We start from the raw sequence: 19,552 nt of genomic DNA on the forward strand, positions 1-19,552 counted from the left end.
TATTACTATTATATTGTATCAGTGATGTCATACAGGGGGCGGGGCTGTGATCACATGTCATTATATTACTATTATATTATATCAGTGATGTCATACAGGGGGCGGGGCTGTGATCACATGTCATTATATTACTATTATATTATATCAGTGATGTCATACAGGGGGCGGGGCTGTGACTTATAATAATCTCCTCTTGCCTCTTTCTGCAGTCGCTCCGGTTGTGGAGCCTAAGTTCCAGGATATCCGGTTGGCGATGAAGCGCAGCGTCGCTCTGAGGTGTAACATGTTGAAGGGGAGTCCGGTGAAGGTGGCCACTGCGGTTTGGAGGTTTAATCGGAATCTGTTGAATGTCCCCGCTCTGGATCAGCAGGAGTTCTCCGAATACAAGATCAACAGCACCAGCCGGGAGACGAGCGGCACCTACGAGTGCACCATCTCCAACGACGTGGGCTCCGATTCCTGTGTCTTTCAGGTGACTGGTGAGTGAACCATATGGCGGCGGGCAGGTGGTGCTGGTACAGGAGCCCCTATGTCTCTGGTCACCTCTATGGGTTTAAATGATTTTCTTGGTTCAAGATTCCCGGGATACAATCCAGCTCGCTTCTTTTTTCACCCCTGTCTATAGGGGGCAGTCTTCAACTGTGTTAAAATAAGACCTTTAACCCCAGAATTGCTAAAAATAGGAGTTTTGTTCTTCATCCTAAGGCAACATTCACACCTCGTTTTTACGGATCCGGCGGGGGGAGGGGCAAACCGGGCTCTCCCATACCCCAGCCGGACCAGCACTGAAAACCATTTACTTTAATGAGCCGACCGGAGTCAAACGGTGACTCCGGTCGGCTCATTTTTGACTCGTATGCGGTTTCCTGACCGGACCTAAGACCGCAGTCACAAAACTGGATACAGGTCCAAAATGAGCCGACCGGAGTCACTGTTTGACTCTGGTCGGCTCATTAAAGTAAATCATCCCCTGGCACCACCATCTCCAAACTACAATGTTGCCAAATGACGACTCCAGTCATGAAACGGCAAAAAATTTTTACAACCCCAACAAATGCTGCAAAAAATGCCAACTCCCATCATACTGTGAAAGAACCATTGCCTAAACCTTATACGGCTCTAATAAAACGACAACTCCCATCATGCCCCGACAAAACGGCTGCAAAAATACAATGTTGCAAAACTTGATACAAAGTTGCAAAATTCCAACTGCCACTTTGCTATAACAAAACTGTTCCGTGATTACAAATAATGCAAATCGACAATTCCCCATCATGTCCCGACTGTCTCCGGGTGTCAGGGCATGATGGGAGTGGTAGTGTTACACCAGTTGGAGAGCCATGGATTGGTGCATTATACTGGTGCAGACCCTGGGCGCTGACTTCCTCTCTTTTTGTCACCCCCATTTTCCAGGCAGAGCCTATAACCCCGAGTTCTACTATGACACCCTGAACCCCATCGAGAGCTACAAACAGTTCAAGAATTATTCGTATCTCATCCAGTGGACGCAGAAGGAGCCGGGCGCGGTGGATCCCATCCTCCACTACAAGCTGGAGCTGAAGCCGGTAAGAACAGAGGGGGATAGGGGGCGCTCTCTTGGGGTCTTTGTGCTGTTTTCTAAAGCTGAATAAACATCAATGTGATAAAATATCACAGGAAATGTCAGGTCACTGAGGTCGTTCTGTAACAGGGTTTCCCAACCAGGGTGCCTCCAGCTGGTGCTGAACTACAACTCCCAGCATGCTAAGCTGCAGGTATCATGGTCTAGGCAGTGGATGGGAGACCGACAATACTAAGATCAGTGTTTCCCAACCAGCGTGCCTCCAGCTGTTGCAAAACTACAACTTTCAGCATGCCCGGACAGCCAACGGCTGTCCAGGCATGCTGGAAGTTGTAGTTTTGCAACAGCTGGAGAGCAAAAAGTTTGAGATCAAACCTGTAATATATTGGAATTATTATTATTATTATTATTATTATTATTATTATTATTATTATTATGTTTAAGATGGAATTTAAAAAGAAGACTACTTTGACTTTTTTTTTTAGCTTTTAGTTTTTATGACATTTACTGCACCATATTCCGACCCCTATCTTTTTTTTATTATTATTATTTTTTGTCTATGGACCAGGGTGGGGGCTCGTTTTTTTTTTATTTTTTTTGCGGGTTCAGGTGTTATTCAATTTGATACAGTTGTTGGAAGTTTAAGGCAAAGTTTTGACTTGTTTTGTTTTGTGGCCTTTTTTTGCCTTTGAGAGGAAATTGCATTTTTGGCACCTTTTATATTTTTTCTATAGGATGCAGTAGTGATGGAAAAAAATATATTTAACAAAATTTATATTTTTTATCAGTGATCAATTTATGTGGGCACAAAAAATGTAGCCGACAATAATAAAAATGTAGTGTGTGTATGTATTTGTGTGTGTTTTTCACATTTAAAAAAAATATTTTTTAGGTAGTACTACTACTCCCAGCATGGAACACACTGTTCCATGATGGGAGTAGTAGTTCCTGTACTAATAGACAGATCGCCCTGGGTGTCACTCCTGACACCTGATGTGATTGTCCATAATATAGCAGAGATGCGAGGCAGGAGAAAGCCGCTCCACATCTCAGGGATGAAGGATGATTGCAGCGGGTGTCAGGAGTGACACCCGCTGTGATCTGTCCCTAACTGCAGGTACTACTGCTCCCAACATGGGGCAGAGTGTGCTCCATGTTGGGAGTTGTAGTACCTGCAGTTAAGGACAGATCACAGCGGGTGTCACTCCTGACACACACTGTCATCCTTCTGTATAATGTATAGATGCGGCTGCTCTTCTATGGTCCCCTGCACTTATGTATATATACACATATATATATTTCCCACAGAGAGTTGTGATTGGCGGGAACCATGTGGCCAATCACAGCTCTCTGCGGGAAATATGAATAGGTGTATATATACGTCAGTGCAGGGGAACATAGAAGGGCAGCCGTCGCATCTATACATTATACAGGAGGATCACAACAGGGGTCAGAAGTGACACCTGGGGCGATTTGTCAATTAGTACAGGTACTACTACTCCCAACATGGAACATTGTGTCCCATGCTAGGAGTAGTAGTACTACCTAAAAAATTTAAAAAAATTAAAATAAAAGTGAAAAAAACACACACACTCACACACACACAAAATTTTTATTATTGTTGGCTACATTTTCAGTGCCCTGCCTGCCCACATAAATTGATCTCTGTTTAAAAATTAATTAAAATTTCATTATAAAAAAGAAAAATTTTGTTAAATATAACTGCATCTTTTTTTTTAAAATATATTTTTTATAGTACCCTTCGAAATTTTATTAAAAAAGGTATCTCCATAATTTTTTTGTCCAAAAAAGAATAAAAACTGCCTGAAAAAAAGCCAAGATTTCAGGGGAAAAAAACACCATAGGCTCAACATACTGCGACTTTGCAAAACCGCCAATGAGCTAAAAAATAAAAAGAGTGAAATAACGCCAAACTGAAAAAGGCAAAGTGGAAAAAGAATTTTGCGATTTCTCATTGATTTACAGCTAACATCTGTATGAATGGAAAAAACACCATGGGGGGGGGGGGGACACACGTTTTGGCATTTTTTGGGGGGAAAACACACACAAAAAAGTTGATATTTAGCCTTAGAAAAACACTTTCTTTTTTCTTTGGAAAACAAAGTAGTCAAAACACATGAGCAATCCTGGTAGATTATTTATGTATTTATGTTTTTATTTATTTATGTTTTTATTTATTTTTCTGGTGTTCACCGTGTGGGATCAATAACACGATCTTTTTTTATATGAGACTTGTTTCTAAATTTTTTTTTATATATATGATAAATAGAAAAAACTTTTTAAAATCAATTTCTTCATATTGTGCTAAACTTTTTTTTTTAACCCCTTAATTAAGGACTCTGGGCTTTAAAATTTTTGTGTTTTTCTTTTCCCCTCCTCCTCTTCTAACACTTTCAATTCCCTCCCTACAGACCCACGTGAGGACTTTTTGTGCCACTAATTATACTTTGTAGTGACATCACTCATTTTTGGCAAAATCTACAGCGAACAAAAAAAAAATATATTATTTGTGGGGCAAAATTGAAAATAAAAACCCAATTTTGCAACTTTTTGAGGAGTTTTGTTTTTGCGCAGTGCACTTTTTGTTAAAAATAATGCATTATTTTAACTCTGTAGCTCCGTAGGATTTTATCATTCCCCCAATTTATATAGGTTTTGTTTTATTTTACTACTTTAAAAAAATAAAACTTTTTGAAAGAAAAATGAGTATGCTCAGAATTGTCCTCTTCTGACCCCTCTAACACTTTTATTTTTCCGTGTTCGCGGATGTATGAGGGTCATTTTATACGCTATGATCTGTAGTTTTTATTGGGAGCATTTTTTGTTTTGATGGGACTTTTCGATTACTTTTTCTTAATTTTTGAGGTACCGTATTTTTCACCTTATAGGACGCACCGGCGTATAAGATGCACCCAATTTATAGGTGCAAAATCTAAAAAAATTAAGATTTTGCACCCAATAGTGGTCTTCAACCTGCGGAGTCATCGCCCAGGTCCCGGGATCAGTCATCGCCCAGGTCCCGGGATCAGTCATCGCCCAGGTCCCGGGATCAGTCATCGCCCAGGTCCCGGGATCAGTCATCGCCCAGGTCCCGGGATCAGTCATCGCCCAGGTCCCGGGATCAGTCATCGCCCAGGTCCCGGGATCAGTCATCGCCCAGGTCCCCGGATCAGTCATCGCCCAGGTCCCCGGATCAGTCATCGCCCAGGTCCCCGGATCAGTCATCGCCCAGGTCCCCGGATCAGTCATCGCCCAGGTCCCCGGATCAGTCATCGCCCAGGTCCCCGGATCAGTCATCGCCCAGGTCCCCGGATCAGTCATCGCCCAGGTCCCCGGATCAGTCATCGCCCAGGTCCCCGGATCAGTCATCGCCCAGGTCCCCGGATCAGTCATCGCCCAGGTCCCCGGATCAGTCATCGCCCAGGTCCCGGGATCAGTCATCGCCCAGGTCCCGGGATCAGTCATCGCTCAGGTCCCGGGATCAGTCATCGCTCAGGTCCCGGGATCAGTCATCGCTCAGGTCCCGGGATCAGTCATCGCTCAGGTCCCGGGATCAGTCATCGCCCAGGTCCCGGGATCAGTCATCGCCCAGGTCCCGGGATCAGTCATCGCTCAGGTCCCCGAATCAGTCATTGCCCAGGTCCCGGGATCAGTCATCGCTCAGGTCCCGGGATCAGTCATCGCTCAGGTCCCGGGATCAATCATCGCTCAGGTCCCGGGATCAGTCATCGCTCTGGTTCCGGGATCAGTCATCGCTCTGGTTCCGGGATCAGTCATCGCTCAGGGCCAGGGATCAGTCATCGCTCAGGTCCCGGGATCAGTCATCGCTCAGGACGGCCTCATTGTGCTCTTATTGATCTCTATATTGTGGTTTCTTTGCTGAGTGTTGTCTCGTTTGGTATCAGCCGGTAATAGACTTTATATAGCGCGCGGTCGCCGCTCCTTCCATTACGCTTTCAGCAGAGGCATTAATGTAATCTCCTCCAGCCACACAACGCGCGCCCCTGTATACAGAACAGAAAACCTTAGCCAAGATAAATATATACAGTAAGTGTGTGAGGAGTGCCATGCCTGCCACGCTGAGTAAACGTGGCCAATAGGGATGAATAGAAGAACTTCCTGATAAGATGTTATAGAGTATATTACCCCGCGCTTATAGCACTGATACAAGAGCAGCGGAGCCCGAACAGTCACCAGAGGGGCCACACCAGTAACCCCCCCCCCAAAACTTATATCTATACCTGTAATGGTTCATCACAAAGGTGTAATATACATAACCTGTGGAATCTATATACTGATCCTGAGTTATATCCTGTATTATATCCCAGAGCTGTACTCACTATTCTGCTGGTGAGGTCACTGTTACGCCGAGCGCTCCGGGTCCCCGCTCCTCCCCGGAGCGCTCGCTTCACTCTCCCCGCGGCAGCGCTCCGGTCACGTCCTCTGACCCGGGGCGCTGCGATTCCGCTGCCAGCCGGGATGCGATTCGCGATGCGGGTAGCGCCCGCTCGCGATGCGCACCCCGGCTCCCCTACCTGACTCGCTCTCCGTCTGTTCTGTCCCGGCGCGCGCGACCCCGCTCCCTAGGGCGCGCGCGCGCCGGGTCTCTGCGATTTAAAGGGCCACTGCGCCGCTGATTGGCGCAGTGGTTCCAATTAGTGTGTTCACCTGTGCACTTCCCTATATCACCTCACTTCCCCTGCACTCCCTTGCCGGATCTTGTTGCCTTAGTGCCAGTGAAAGCGTTCCTTGTGTGTTCCTTGCCTGTGTTTCCAGACCTTCTGCCGTTGCCCCTGACTACGATCCTTGCTGCCTGCCCCGACCTTCTGCTACGTCCGACCTTGCTTTTGCCTACTCCCTTGTACCGCGCCTATCTTCAGCAGCCAGAGAGGTGAGCCGTTGCTAGTGGATACGACCTGGTCACTACCGCCGCAGCAAGACCATCCCGCTTTGCGGCGGGCTCTGGTGAAAACCAGTAGTGGCTTAGAACCGGTCCACTAGCACGGTCCACGCCAATCCCTCTCTGGCACAGAGGATCCACTACCTGCCAGCCGGCATCGTGACAGTAGATCCGGCCATGGATCCCGCTGAAGTTCCTCTGCCAGTTGTCGCTGACCTCACCACGGTGGTCGCCCAGCAGTCACAACAGATAGCGCAACAAGGCCAACAGCTGTCTCAACTGACCGTTATGCTACAACAGTTACTACCACAGCTTCAGCAGTCATCTCCTCCGCCAGCTCCTGCACCTCCTCCGCAGCGAGTGGCCGCTCCTGGGATACGCTTATCCTTGCCGGATAAATTTGATGGGGACTCTAAGTTTTGCCGTGGCTTTCTTTCCCAATGTTCCCTGCATCTGGAGATGATGTCGGACCTGTTTCCCACTGAAAGGTCTAAGGTGGCTTTCGTAGTCAGCCTTCTGTCCGGAAAAGCCCTGTCATGGGCCACACCGCTCTGGGACCGCAATGACCCCGTCACTGCCTCTGTACACTCCTTCTTCTCGGAAATCCGAAGTGTCTTTGAGGAACCTGCCCGAGCCTCTTCTGCTGAGACTGCCCTGTTGAACCTGGTCCAGGGTAATTCTTCCGTTGGCGAGTATGCCGTACAATTCCGTACTCTTGCTTCAGAATTGTCCTGGAATAATGAGGCCCTCTGCGCGACCTTCAAAAAAGGCCTATCCAGCAACATTAAAGATGTTCTGGCCGCACGAGAAATTCCTGCTAATCTACATGAACTTATTCACCTAGCCACTCGCATTGACATGCGTTTTTCCGAAAGGCGTCAGGAACTCCGCCAAGATATGGACTCTGTTCGCACGAGGCGTTTCTTCTCCTCGGCTCCTCTCTCCTCTGGTCCCCTGCAATCTGTTCCTGTGCCTCCCGCCGTGGAGGCTATGCAGGTCGACCGGTCTCGCCTGACACCTCAAGAGAGGACACGACGCCGTATGGAGAACCTCTGCCTGTACTGTGCTAGTACCGAACACTTCCTGAGAGATTGTCCTATCCGTCCTCCCCGCCTGGAAAGACGTACGCTGACTCCGCACAAAGGTGAGACAGTCCTTGATGTCTACTCTGCTTCTCCACGTCTTACTGTGCCTGTGCGGATGTCTGCCTCTGCCTTCTCCTTCTCTACAGTGGCTTTCTTGGACTCTGGATCTGCAGGAAATTTTATTTTGGCCTCTCTCGTCGACAGGTTCAACATCCCGGTGACCAGTCTCGCCAGACCCCTCTACATCAATTGTGTAAATAATGAAAGATTGGACTGTTCCATACGTTTCCGCACGGAGCCCCTTCTTATGAGCATCGGATCTCATCATGAGAGGATTGAACTTTTGGTCCTCCCCAATTGCACCTCGGAAATTCTCCTTGGACTTCCATGGCTTCAACTTCATTCCCCTACCCTGGATTGGTCCACTGGGGAGATCAAGAGTTGGGGGTCCTCTTGTTCCAAGAACTGTCTAAAACCGGTTCCCAGTAACCCTTGCCGTAACTCTGTGGTTCCTCCAGTAACCGGTCTCCCTAAGGCCTATATGGACTTCGCGGATGTTTTCTGCAAAAAACAAGCTGAGACTCTACCTCCTCACAGGCCTTATGATTGCCCTATCGACCTCCTCCCGGGCACTACTCCACCCCGGGGCAGAATTTATCCTCTCTCTGCCCCAGAGACTCTTGCCATGTCCGAATACGTCCAGGAGAATCTAAAAAAGGGCTTTATCCGTAAATCCTCCTCTCCTGCCGGAGCCGGATTTTTCTTTGTGTCCAAAAAAGATGGCTCCCTACGTCCTTGCATTGACTACCGCGGTCTTAATAAAATCACGGTTAAGAACCGCTACCCCTTACCCCTCATCTCTGAACTCTTTGATCGCCTCCAAGGTGCCCACATCTTCACTAAATTGGACTTAAGAGGCGCCTATAACCTCATCCGCATCAGAGAGGGGGACGAGTGGAAAACGGCATTTAACACCAGAGATGGACACTTTGAGTATCTGGTCATGCCCTTTGGACTGTGCAACGCCCCTGCCGTCTTCCAAGACTTTGTCAATGAAATTTTTCGTGATCTGTTATACTCCTGTGTTGTTGTATATCTGGACGATATCCTAATTTTTTCTGCCAATCTAGAAGAACACCGCCAGCATGTCCGTATGGTTCTTCAGAGACTTCGTGACAACCAACTCTATGCCAAAATTGAGAAATGTCTGTTTGAATGCCAATCTCTTCCTTTTCTAGGATATTTGGTCTCTGGCCAGGGACTACAGATGGATCCAGACAAACTCTCTGCCGTCTTAGATTGGCCACGCCCCTCCGGACTCCGTGCTATCCAACGCTTTTTGGGGTTCGCCAATTATTACAGGCAATTTATTCCACATTTTTCTACCATTGTGGCTCCTATCGTGGCTTTAACCAAAAAAAATGCTGATCCCAAGTCCTGGCCTCCTCAAGCAGAAGACGCCTTTAAACGACTCAAGTCTGCCTTTTCTTCGGCTCCCGTCCTCTCCAGACCTGACCCTTCCAAACCCTTCCTATTGGAGGTTGATGCCTCCTCAGTGGGAGCTGGAGCTGTTCTTCTACAAAAAAATTCTTCCGGGCATGCTGTCACTTGTGGTTTTTTCTCTAGGACCTTCTCTCCAGCGGAGAGGAACTACTCCATCGGGGATCGAGAGCTTCTAGCCATTAAATTAGCACTTGAGGAATGGAGGCATCTGCTGGAGGGATCAAGTTCTCCTGTTATTATCTACACCGACCACAAGAACCTCTCCTACCTCCAGTCTGCCCAACGGCTGAATCCTCGCCAGGCCCAGTGGTCTCTGTTCTTTGCCCGATTTAATTTTGAGATTCACTTTCGTCCTGCCGATAAGAACATTAGGGCCGATGCTCTCTCTCGTTCCTCGGATGCCTCAGAAGTTGAACTCTCTCCGCAACACATCATTCCACCTGACTGCCTGATCTCCACTTCTCCTGCCTCCATCAGGCAGACTCCTCCAGGAAAGACCTTTGTTTCTCCTCGCCAACGCCTCGGAATCCTCAAATGGGGTCACTCCTCCCATCTCGCAGGTCATGCGGGTATCAAGAAATCTGTGCAACTCATCTCCCGCTTCTATTGGTGGCCGACTCTGGAGACGGATGTTGTGGACTTTGTGCGAGCCTGCACTATCTGTGCCCGGGATAAGACTCCTCGCCAGAAGCCCGCTGGTTTTCTTCATCCTCTGCCTGTCCCCGAACAGCCTTGGTCTCTGATTGGTATGGATTTTATTACTGATTTACCCCCTTCCCGTGGCAACACTGTTATTTGGGTGGTCGTTGATCGATTCTCAAAAATGGCACATTTCATCCCTCTTCCTGGTCTTCCTTCTGCGCCTCAGTTGGCTAAACAATTTTTTGTACACATTTTTCGTCTTCACGGGTTGCCTACGCAGATTGTCTCGGATAGAGGCGTCCAATTCGTGTCTAAATTCTGGAGGGCTCTCTGTAAACAACTCAAGATTAAATTAAATTTTTCTTCTGCATATCATCCCCAGTCCAATGGACAAGTAGAAAGGATTAACCAGATCTTGGGTGATTATTTGCGACATTTTGTTTCCTCCCGCCAGGATGACTGGGCAGATCTCCTCCCATGGGCCGAATTCTCGTATAACTTCAGGGTCTCTGAGTCTTCCTCCAAATCCCCATTTTTCGTGGTGTACGGCCGTCACCCTCTTCCCCCCCTCCCTACTCCCTTGCCCTCTGGTCTGCCCGCTGTGGATGAAATTTCTCGTGACCTTTCCATCATATGGAGAGAGACCCAAAATTCTCTCTTACAGGCTTCATCACGCATGAAGAAGTTCGCGGATAAGAAAAGAAGAGCTCCCCCCGTTTTTTCCCCTGGAGACAAGGTATGGCTCTCCGCTAAATATGTCCGCTTCCGTGTCCCTAGCTACAAGTTGGGACCACGCTATCTTGGTCCTTTCAAAATTTTGTGTCAAATTAATCCTGTCTCTTATAAACTTCTTCTTCCTCCCTCTCTTCGTATCCCTAATGCCTTTCACGTCTCTCTTCTCAAACCACTCATCCTCAACCGTTTTTCTCCCAAATCTGTTCCTCCCTCTCCTGTTTCCGGCTCCTCGGACATCTTCTCGGTCAAAGAAATTTTAGCTGCCAAAAAGGTCAGAGGGAAAAATTTTTTTTTAGTGGACTGGGAGGGTTGTGGTCCTGAAGAGAGATCCTGGGAACCTGAGGACAACATCCTAGACAAAAGTCTGCTCCTCAGGTTCTCAGGCTCTAAGAAGAGGGGGAGACCCAAGGGGGGGGGGTACTGTTACGCCGAGCGCTCCGGGTCCCCGCTCCTCCCCGGAGCGCTCGCTTCACTCTCCCCGCGGCAGCGCTCCGGTCACGTCCTCTGACCCGGGGCGCTGCGATTCCGCTGCCAGCCGGGATGCGATTCGCGATGCGGGTAGCGCCCGCTCGCGATGCGCACCCCGGCTCCCCTACCTGACTCGCTCTCCGTCTGTTCTGTCCCGGCGCGCGCGACCCCGCTCCCTAGGGCGCGCGCGCGCCGGGTCTCTGCGATTTAAAGGGCCACTGCGCCGCTGATTGGCGCAGTGGTTCCAATTAGTGTGTTCACCTGTGCACTTCCCTATATCACCTCACTTCCCCTGCACTCCCTTGCCGGATCTTGTTGCCTTAGTGCCAGTGAAAGCGTTCCTTGTGTGTTCCTTGCCTGTGTTTCCAGACCTTCTGCCGTTGCCCCTGACTACGATCCTTGCTGCCTGCCCCGACCTTCTGCTACGTCCGACCTTGCTTTTGCCTACTCCCTTGTACCGCGCCTATCTTCAGCAGCCAGAGAGGTGAGCCGTTGCTAGTGGATACGACCTGGTCACTACCGCCGCAGCAAGACCATCCCGCTTTGCGGCGGGCTCTGGTGAAAACCAGTAGTGGCTTAGAACCGGTCCACTAGCACGGTCCACGCCAATCCCTCTCTGGCACAGAGGATCCACTACCTGCCAGCCGGCATCGTGACAGTCACTGTGTACATACATTACATTACTTATCCTGTACTGATCCTGAGTTATATCCTGTATTATACTCCAGAGCTGTACTCACTATTCTGCTGGTGAGATCACTGTGTACATACATTACATTACTTATCCTGTACTGATCCTGAGTTATATCCTGTATTATACCCCAGAGCTGTACTCACTATTCTGCTGGTGAGATCACTGTGTACATACATTATATTACTGATCCTGTACTGATCCTGAGTTATATCCTGTATTATACTCCAGAGCTGCACTCACTATTCTGCTGGTGAGGTCACTGTGTACATACATTACATTACTTATCCTGTACTGATCCTGAGTTATATCCTGTATTATATCCCAGAGCTGTACTCACTATTCTGCTGGTGAGGTCACTGTGTACATACATTACATTACTTATCCTGTACTGATCCTGAGTTATATCCTGTATTATACTCCAGAGCTGTACTCACTATTATGCTGGTGAGGTCACTGTGTACATACATTACATTACTTATCCTGTACTGATCCTGAGTTATATCCTGTATTATACTCCAGAGCTGTACTCACTACTCTGCTGGTGAGGTCACGGTGTACATACATTACATTACTTATCCTGTACTGATCCTGAGTTATATCCTGTATTATACTCCAGAGCTGTACTCACTATTCTGCTGGTGAGGTCACTGTGTACATACATTACATTACTTATCCTGTACTGATCCTGAGTTATATCCTGTATTATACTCCAGAGCTGTACTCACTATTCTGCTGGTGAGATCACTGTGTACATACATTACATTAGTTATCCTGTACTGATCCTGAGTTATATCCTGTATTATACCCCAGAGCTGTACTCATTATTCTGCTGGTGGGGTCACTGTGTATACATTTTCTGTAGCTCTCGGTCACATCCTTTGTTTCCCATCATGCTTTGCCCTTACACATCTCTCTTTAGGTTACTCTGGGTAATGACAGCGCCCGGCTGATGATTTCCTCATTTCGGTGTATGATCAGAGGCAGTCAGCGGTGACATGGATGGTGACGGCCTTCGTGCCCCCTCCCATAGACTTGCATGGAGGGGCATGGCCATGATGTCACAAGCGGGGCAGACCATGGCCTCAACCCCCAGCGGCGGGACCCCCGCGATCAGACATCTTATGATCTCCTATCCTTTGGATAGCCGGAGTACCCCTTTAAAGGAGATCTGCAGAGCACAACAATTGCTTTCAAATACAGCAGAAACAAAGGTGATAGAACTTTCCAATATTCTTGCATTTTCTTTCACCCTTCTTCTGTAATTCCTTCCTGAGCCGTGTGCAGGAGGAGTTCTCACATAGAGCAGCCATATTAGGCTCAGAACGTCACTACTCCCATAATGCACCAGGAGGGTTCTCTCCCTCCCGTCCCCCTCCTGCTCTCCAGCCTGACGATCCGCCCCTTATGAATATTCAATAGGCCATCCCTGATAGGCTGATCCCTGCAGACTGTAACCCCCCCCCCCCCCCAGACAGCTTGGAGAAACACAATCCCAACCGGGATTCTTTATAGGAGTATAGCAAGTCCCCCCGGACTGTAGACAACCTCCCCCCCCGGACTGTAGATGACCTCCCCCCCGGACTGTTGATGACCTCCCCCCCGGACTGTAGAAAACCTTCCCCCCAGACTGTAGATAACCTCCCTGGACAGTAGACAACCTCCCCCCCGGACTGTAGATGACCTCCCCCCCGGACTGTAGAAAACCTTCCCCCCAGACTGTAGATAACCTCCCTGGACTGTAGACAACCTCCCCTCCGAACTGGTAGAACAAACCTCCCCCGGACTGTAGAAAACCTTCCCCCCAGACTGTAGATAACCTCCCTGGACTGTAGACAACCTCCCCTAGACTGTAGATAACCTCCTTGGACTGTAGACAACCTCACCTCCGGATTGTAGACAACCTCACCTCCGGACTGTAGACAACCTCCCCTCCGAACTGTAGACAACCTCCCCCGGACTGTAGAAAACCTTCCCCTCAGACTGTAGATAACCTCCCTGGACTGTAGACAACCTCCCCTAGACTGTAGATAACCTCCCTGGACTGTAGACAACCTCCCCTAGACTGTAGATAACCTCCCCGGACTGTAGACAACCTCCGCCCCAGACTGTAGATAACCCCCCCCCCCCAGACTGTAGACATCCTCCCCCCCAGACTGTAGCCAACCTCCCCAGACTGCAGACAATCTCCCCTCCGGACTGCGGACAACTTCCCTGGACCGTAGACAACCTCCTCTCCGGATTGTAGACAACCTCCCCCCGGACAGTAGACAACCTCCACGGACTGTAGACAACCTTCACGGACTGTAGACAACCTCCACGGACTGTAGACAACCTCCCCCCGGACTTGAAACAACCTCCTCCTGGACTGTAGACAACCTCCTCTCCGGACTGTAGACAACCTCCACTCCGGACTTGAGACAACCTCCTCCCGGACTGGAGACAACCTCCCCCGGAGACTGTAGACAAACTCCCCGGACTGTAGACAACCTCCCCTCCGGACTGTAGACAACCTCCCCTCCGGACTGTAGACAACCTCCCCTCCGGACTGTAGACAACCTCCCGCCGGAGACTGTAGACAACCTCCCGCCGGAGACTGTAGACAACCTCCCCTCCGGACTGTAGACAACCTCCCCTCCGGACTGTAGACAACCTCCCCTCCTGACTGTAGAGAACCTCCCCTCCGGACTGTAGAGAACCTCCCCGCGGAGACTTTAGACAACCTCCCCGGACTGTAGACAACCTCCCCTCCGGACTGTAGACAACCTCCCCTCCGGACTGTAGACAACCTCCCCTCCGGACTGTAGAGAACCTCCCCTCCGGACTGTAGAGAACCTCCCCGCGGAGACTTTAGACAACCTCCCCGGACTGTAGACAACCTCTCCTCCGGACTGTAGACAACTTCCCTGGACCGTAGACAACCTCCTCTCCGGATTGTAGACAACCTCCCCCCGGACAGTAGACAACCTCCACGGACTGTAGACAACCTCCCCAGACTGTAGACAACCTCCCCCCGGACAGTAGACAACCTCCACGGGCTGTAGACAACCTCCCTGGACTGTAGACAACCTCCCCCCGGACTGGAGACAACCTCCACGGACTGTAGACAACCTCCCCTCCGGACTGTAGAGAACCTCCCCTCCGGACTGTAGAGAAACTCTCCCCGGAGACTGTAGACAACCTCCCTGGACTGTAGACAACCTCCCCTCCGGACTGCGGACAACTTCCCTGGACCGTAGACAACCTCCTCTCCGGATAGTAGACAACCTCCCCCCGGACAGTAGACAACCTCCACGAACTGTAGACAACCTTCACGGACTGTAGACAACCTCCACAGACTGTAGACAACCTCCCCCCGGACTGTAGACAACCTCCACAGACTGTAGACAACCTCCCCCCGGACTTGAAATAACCTCCTCCTGGACTGTAGACAACCTCCACTCCGGACTGTAGACAACCTCCACTCCGGACTTGAGACAACCTCCTCCCGGACTGGAGACAACCTCCCCCCGGAGACTGTAGACAACCTCCTCGGACTGTAGACAACCTCCCCACCGGACTGTAGACAACCTCCCCACCGGACTGTAGACAACCTCCCCTCCGGACTGTAGACAACCTCCCGCCGGAGACTGTAGACAACCTCCCCTCCGGACTGTAGACAACCTCCCCTCCGGACTGTAGACAACCTCCCCTCCGGACTGTAGACAACCTCCCCCCGGAGACTGTAGACAACCTCCCAGGACTGTAGACAACCTCCCCACCGGACTGTAGACAACCTCCCCACCGGACTGTAGACAACCTCCCCTCCGGACTGTAGACAACCTCCCGCCGGAGACTGTAGACAACCTCCCCTCCAGACTGTAGACAACCTCCCCTCCGGACTGTAGACAACCTCCCCTCCGGACTGTAGACAACCTCCCCTCCGGACTGTAGACAACCTCCCCCCGGAGACTGTAGACAACCTCCCAGGACTGTAGACAACCTCCCCTCCAGATTGTAGACAACCTCCCCCCAGACAGTAGACAACCTCCCCTCCGGACTGTAGACAACCTCCCCTCCGGACTGTAGACAACCTCCCCTCCGGACTGTAGACAACCTCCCCTCCATGGACTGTAGACAACCTCCCCGGACTGTAGACAACCTCCCCCCGGACTGTAGACAACCTCCCCCCGGACTGTTGACAACCTCCCCCCCGGACTGTAGACAACCTCCCCCCCGGACTGTAGACAACCTCCACGGACTGTAGACAACCTCCACGGACTGTAGACAACCTCCCCAGACTATATCTCTCAAAGAAAACAACTGGCTCACTCCAGAGATATACTCCAACACAAAAGAACCAGTTATGTCAAATATCAGGTTTATTTAACATGTATCCAACTTAGACATACATTTAAAATATAGTGGGAAGTGTAAAATAAAGGCACTGGAATGACAAATACAGAAGAGTGGAGGAGATATGGTGGGCGCTTGTACATGGAGTCCAGATATCATCGGGTACAATAAAACACCAACACTATTCAATGGCATTGGGAATCCAGCGGTACAACCACATATACGTGATCAAAGAGTAGTCAGAGGTCCTCCAGCTCTATCTGTATACTGCTGCTATCTCTATGGGATCAGGATATATAGTACTTATACACCTCCCCTCCAGCTCTATCTGTATACTGCTGCTGCTGTCTCTATGGGATCAGGATATATAGTAATTATATACTCCCCTCCAGCTCTATCTGTATACTGCTGCTATCTCTATGGGATCAGTATGTATAGTAGTTATACACCTCTCCTCCAGCTCTATCTGTATACTGCTGCTATCTCTATGTGATCAGGATATATAGTAGTTATACACCTCTCCTCCAGCTCTATCTGTATGCTGCTGCTAACTCTATAAAATCAGGATATATAGTAGTTATTTAACTCCCCTCCAGCTCTATCTGTATACTGCTGCTATCTCTATGATATCAGAATATATAGTAGTTATACATCTCTCCTCCAACTCTATCTGTATACTGCTGATATCTCTATGGGATCAGGATATATAATAGTTATACACCTCTCCTCCAGCTCTATCTGTATACTGCTGCTGCTGTCTCTATGGGACCAGGATATATTGTAATTATATACTCCCCTCCAGCTCTATCTGTATACTGCTGCTATCTCTATGGGATCAGTATATATAGTAGTTATACACCTCCCCTTCAGCTCTATCTGTATACTGCTGCTATCTCTTTGGGATCAGGATATATGGTAGTTATACTCCCCTCCAGCTCTATCTGTATACTGCTGCTATCTCTATGGGATCAGTATATATAGTAGTTATACACCTCCCCTTCAGCTCTATCTGTATACTGCTGCTATCTCTTTGGGATCAGGATATATAGTAGTTATACTCCTCCCCTTCAGCTCTATCTGTATACTGCTGCTATCTCTATGAAATCAGGATATATAGTAGTTATACACCTCCCCTCCAGCTCTATCTGTATACTGATGCTATCTCTATTAGATCAGGTTATATAGTAGTTATACCCCTCCCCTTCAGCTCTATCTGTATACTGCTGCTATCTCTATGAGCCCTGAGGCTGTCTTTGCAGAATATTTCTACTACAATTTTGGAAAATCACATCCAAATGTTGTAGAAATGCTACAAAACCACCTGATCCGTCCATGAGGTGTGAATAATATCATGAAATAAGATGCAGAATTCACTGGGCGATCGTCCTGAATGTTCCTGTGATGTCACATCATCCGTGATTACGGCCTCCATCCTCCACCGCCACCTCCGTAAATGAAGAAATTCGCATGGATCCCTTCATGCGCGTCTAATAAATCTCTCTGGCATCGCGCAGTTTTCCCCCATGGCCGACAAAGACCGTAAAAAGGAAGATGAAGGACCCGGCGATGAGGGGCTCAGAGTCATTGGCGCAAAATTCCTTGTAACTCAGCAGAATGAGATGGAACATAATGGCGGATGTAAGGGGCCCCCGGTGGTCACTTCGGCAAGGCCGGGACCCAGGATCTCATCTCCGGATGTGATTAGTCAGGAGCGGGGCCCGAGCCCAGGAAGATGAAGGGGTTGGGGAGGGGAACGGAAATCTGCGCTAAATAGAGTCAGGAAAAAATCTACACAATATATACAAGAGACAACCCCAAAGAGATTAACTAGTTCCTGACCGTCTGCAGAATCACATGACCAGTCTCTGGTTGATACATTGTATGATGTGATTTATTCCTGGTCATGTGATCTCACTGATCGACTCGTCTTGTCTGATTTGCAGCCAAACATGAAGGGAATGAACAGTTTTGTGGTGACCGGCCGGGATATGAGGAAAGGCTTCCTGTACGAGCACCGACTGATCGATCTGAAGATCCCTCAAAACTACGAGGTCAAAATTACCCCCCACACCGTGGCGGGACCGGGAGACTCCGCCTCCAGGAGCATCCGCTACAAAGAGCGTAAGTTACAAATTATATAACAGCTATAGTGATATAATGACCCCGCCCCCTGTATGACATCACTGATAATATAATAGTAATATAATGACATGTGATCTCAGCTCCGCCCCCATGTATGACATCACTGATATAATAATAATATAATGACATGTGATCACATCCCCGCCCCCTGTATGACATCACTGATAATATAATAGTAATATAATGACATGATCTCAGCCCCGCCCCCCTGTATGACATCACTGATATAATATAATAATAATATAATGACATGTGATCACAGCCCTGCCCCCTGTATGACATCACTGATATAATAGTAATATTAATATAATGACATGTGATCACAGCCCCACCCCCTGGATGACATCACTGATATAATATAATAGTAATATAGTGACATGTGATCATAGCCCCGCCCCCTGTATGACCTCACTGATATTATATAATAGTAATATAATGACATGTGATCACAGCACCACCCCCTGTATGACATCACTGATATAATATAATAGTAATACAATGACATGTGATCACAGCCCCACCCCCTGGATGACATCACTGATATAATATAATAGTAATATAATGACATGTGATCACAGCCCCAGCCCCTGTATGACATCACTGATATAATAGTAATATAATGACATGTGATCACAGCACCACCCCCTGTATGACATCACTGATATAATATAATAGTAATACAATGACATGTGATCACAGCCCCACCCCCTGGATGACCTCACTGATATTATATAATAGTAATATAATGACATGTGATCACAGCACCACCCCCTGTATGACATCACTGATATAATATAATAGTAATATAATGACATGTGATCACAGCCCCGCCCCCTGTATGACATCACTGACATAATATAATAGTAATATAATGACATGTGATCACAGCACCACCCCCTGTATGACATCACTGATATTATATAATAGTAATATAATGACATGTGATCACAGCACCACCCCCTGTATGACATCACTGATATAATATAATAGTAATATAATGACATGTGATCACAGCCCCGCCCCCTGTATGACATCACTGATATAACATAATAGTGATATAATGACATGTGATCATATCCCCGCCCCTGTATGACATCACTGATATGATATAATAGTAATATAGTGACATGTGATCACAGCCCCGCCCCCTGTATGACATCACTGATATTATATAATAGTAATATAATGACATGTGATCACAGCCTCACCCCCTGTATGACATCACTGATATAATATGATAGTAATATGACATGTGATTACAGCCCCGCCCCCTGTATGACATCACTGATATAATATAATAGTAACATAATGACATGTGATCACAGCCCCGCCCCCTGTATGACATCACTGATAATATAATAATAATATAATGACATGTGATCTCAGCCCGGCCCCCCTGTATGACATCACTGATATAATAAAATAATATTATAATGACATATGATCACAGCCCCGCCCCCTGTATGACA

At 48.3% G+C, this 19,552-nt stretch overlaps 1 protein-coding gene across 3 annotated transcripts in view; it reads left to right on the forward strand.

Moving 5' to 3' along the window:
• Positions 1-19,552, forward strand: part of MDGA1 (MAM domain containing glycosylphosphatidylinositol anchor 1) — a 429,239-nt gene that overhangs the window by 315,377 nt on the left and 94,310 nt on the right. For all 3 annotated transcript variants that reach the window (XM_056568671.1, XM_056568670.1, XM_056568672.1), the window contains 3 exons: positions 210-479; positions 1,414-1,565; positions 17,885-18,062. In XM_056568671.1, coding sequence (XP_056424646.1) covers positions 210-479; positions 1,414-1,565; positions 17,885-18,062 — 600 coding nt within the window. The remainder of the gene's footprint in view (positions 1-209; positions 480-1,413; positions 1,566-17,884; positions 18,063-19,552) is intronic.

Source organism: Hyla sarda, chromosome 3 (assembly GCF_029499605.1).
Source record: "Hyla sarda isolate aHylSar1 chromosome 3, aHylSar1.hap1, whole genome shotgun sequence".
Taxonomy (NCBI): domain Eukaryota; kingdom Metazoa; phylum Chordata; class Amphibia; order Anura; family Hylidae; genus Hyla; species Hyla sarda.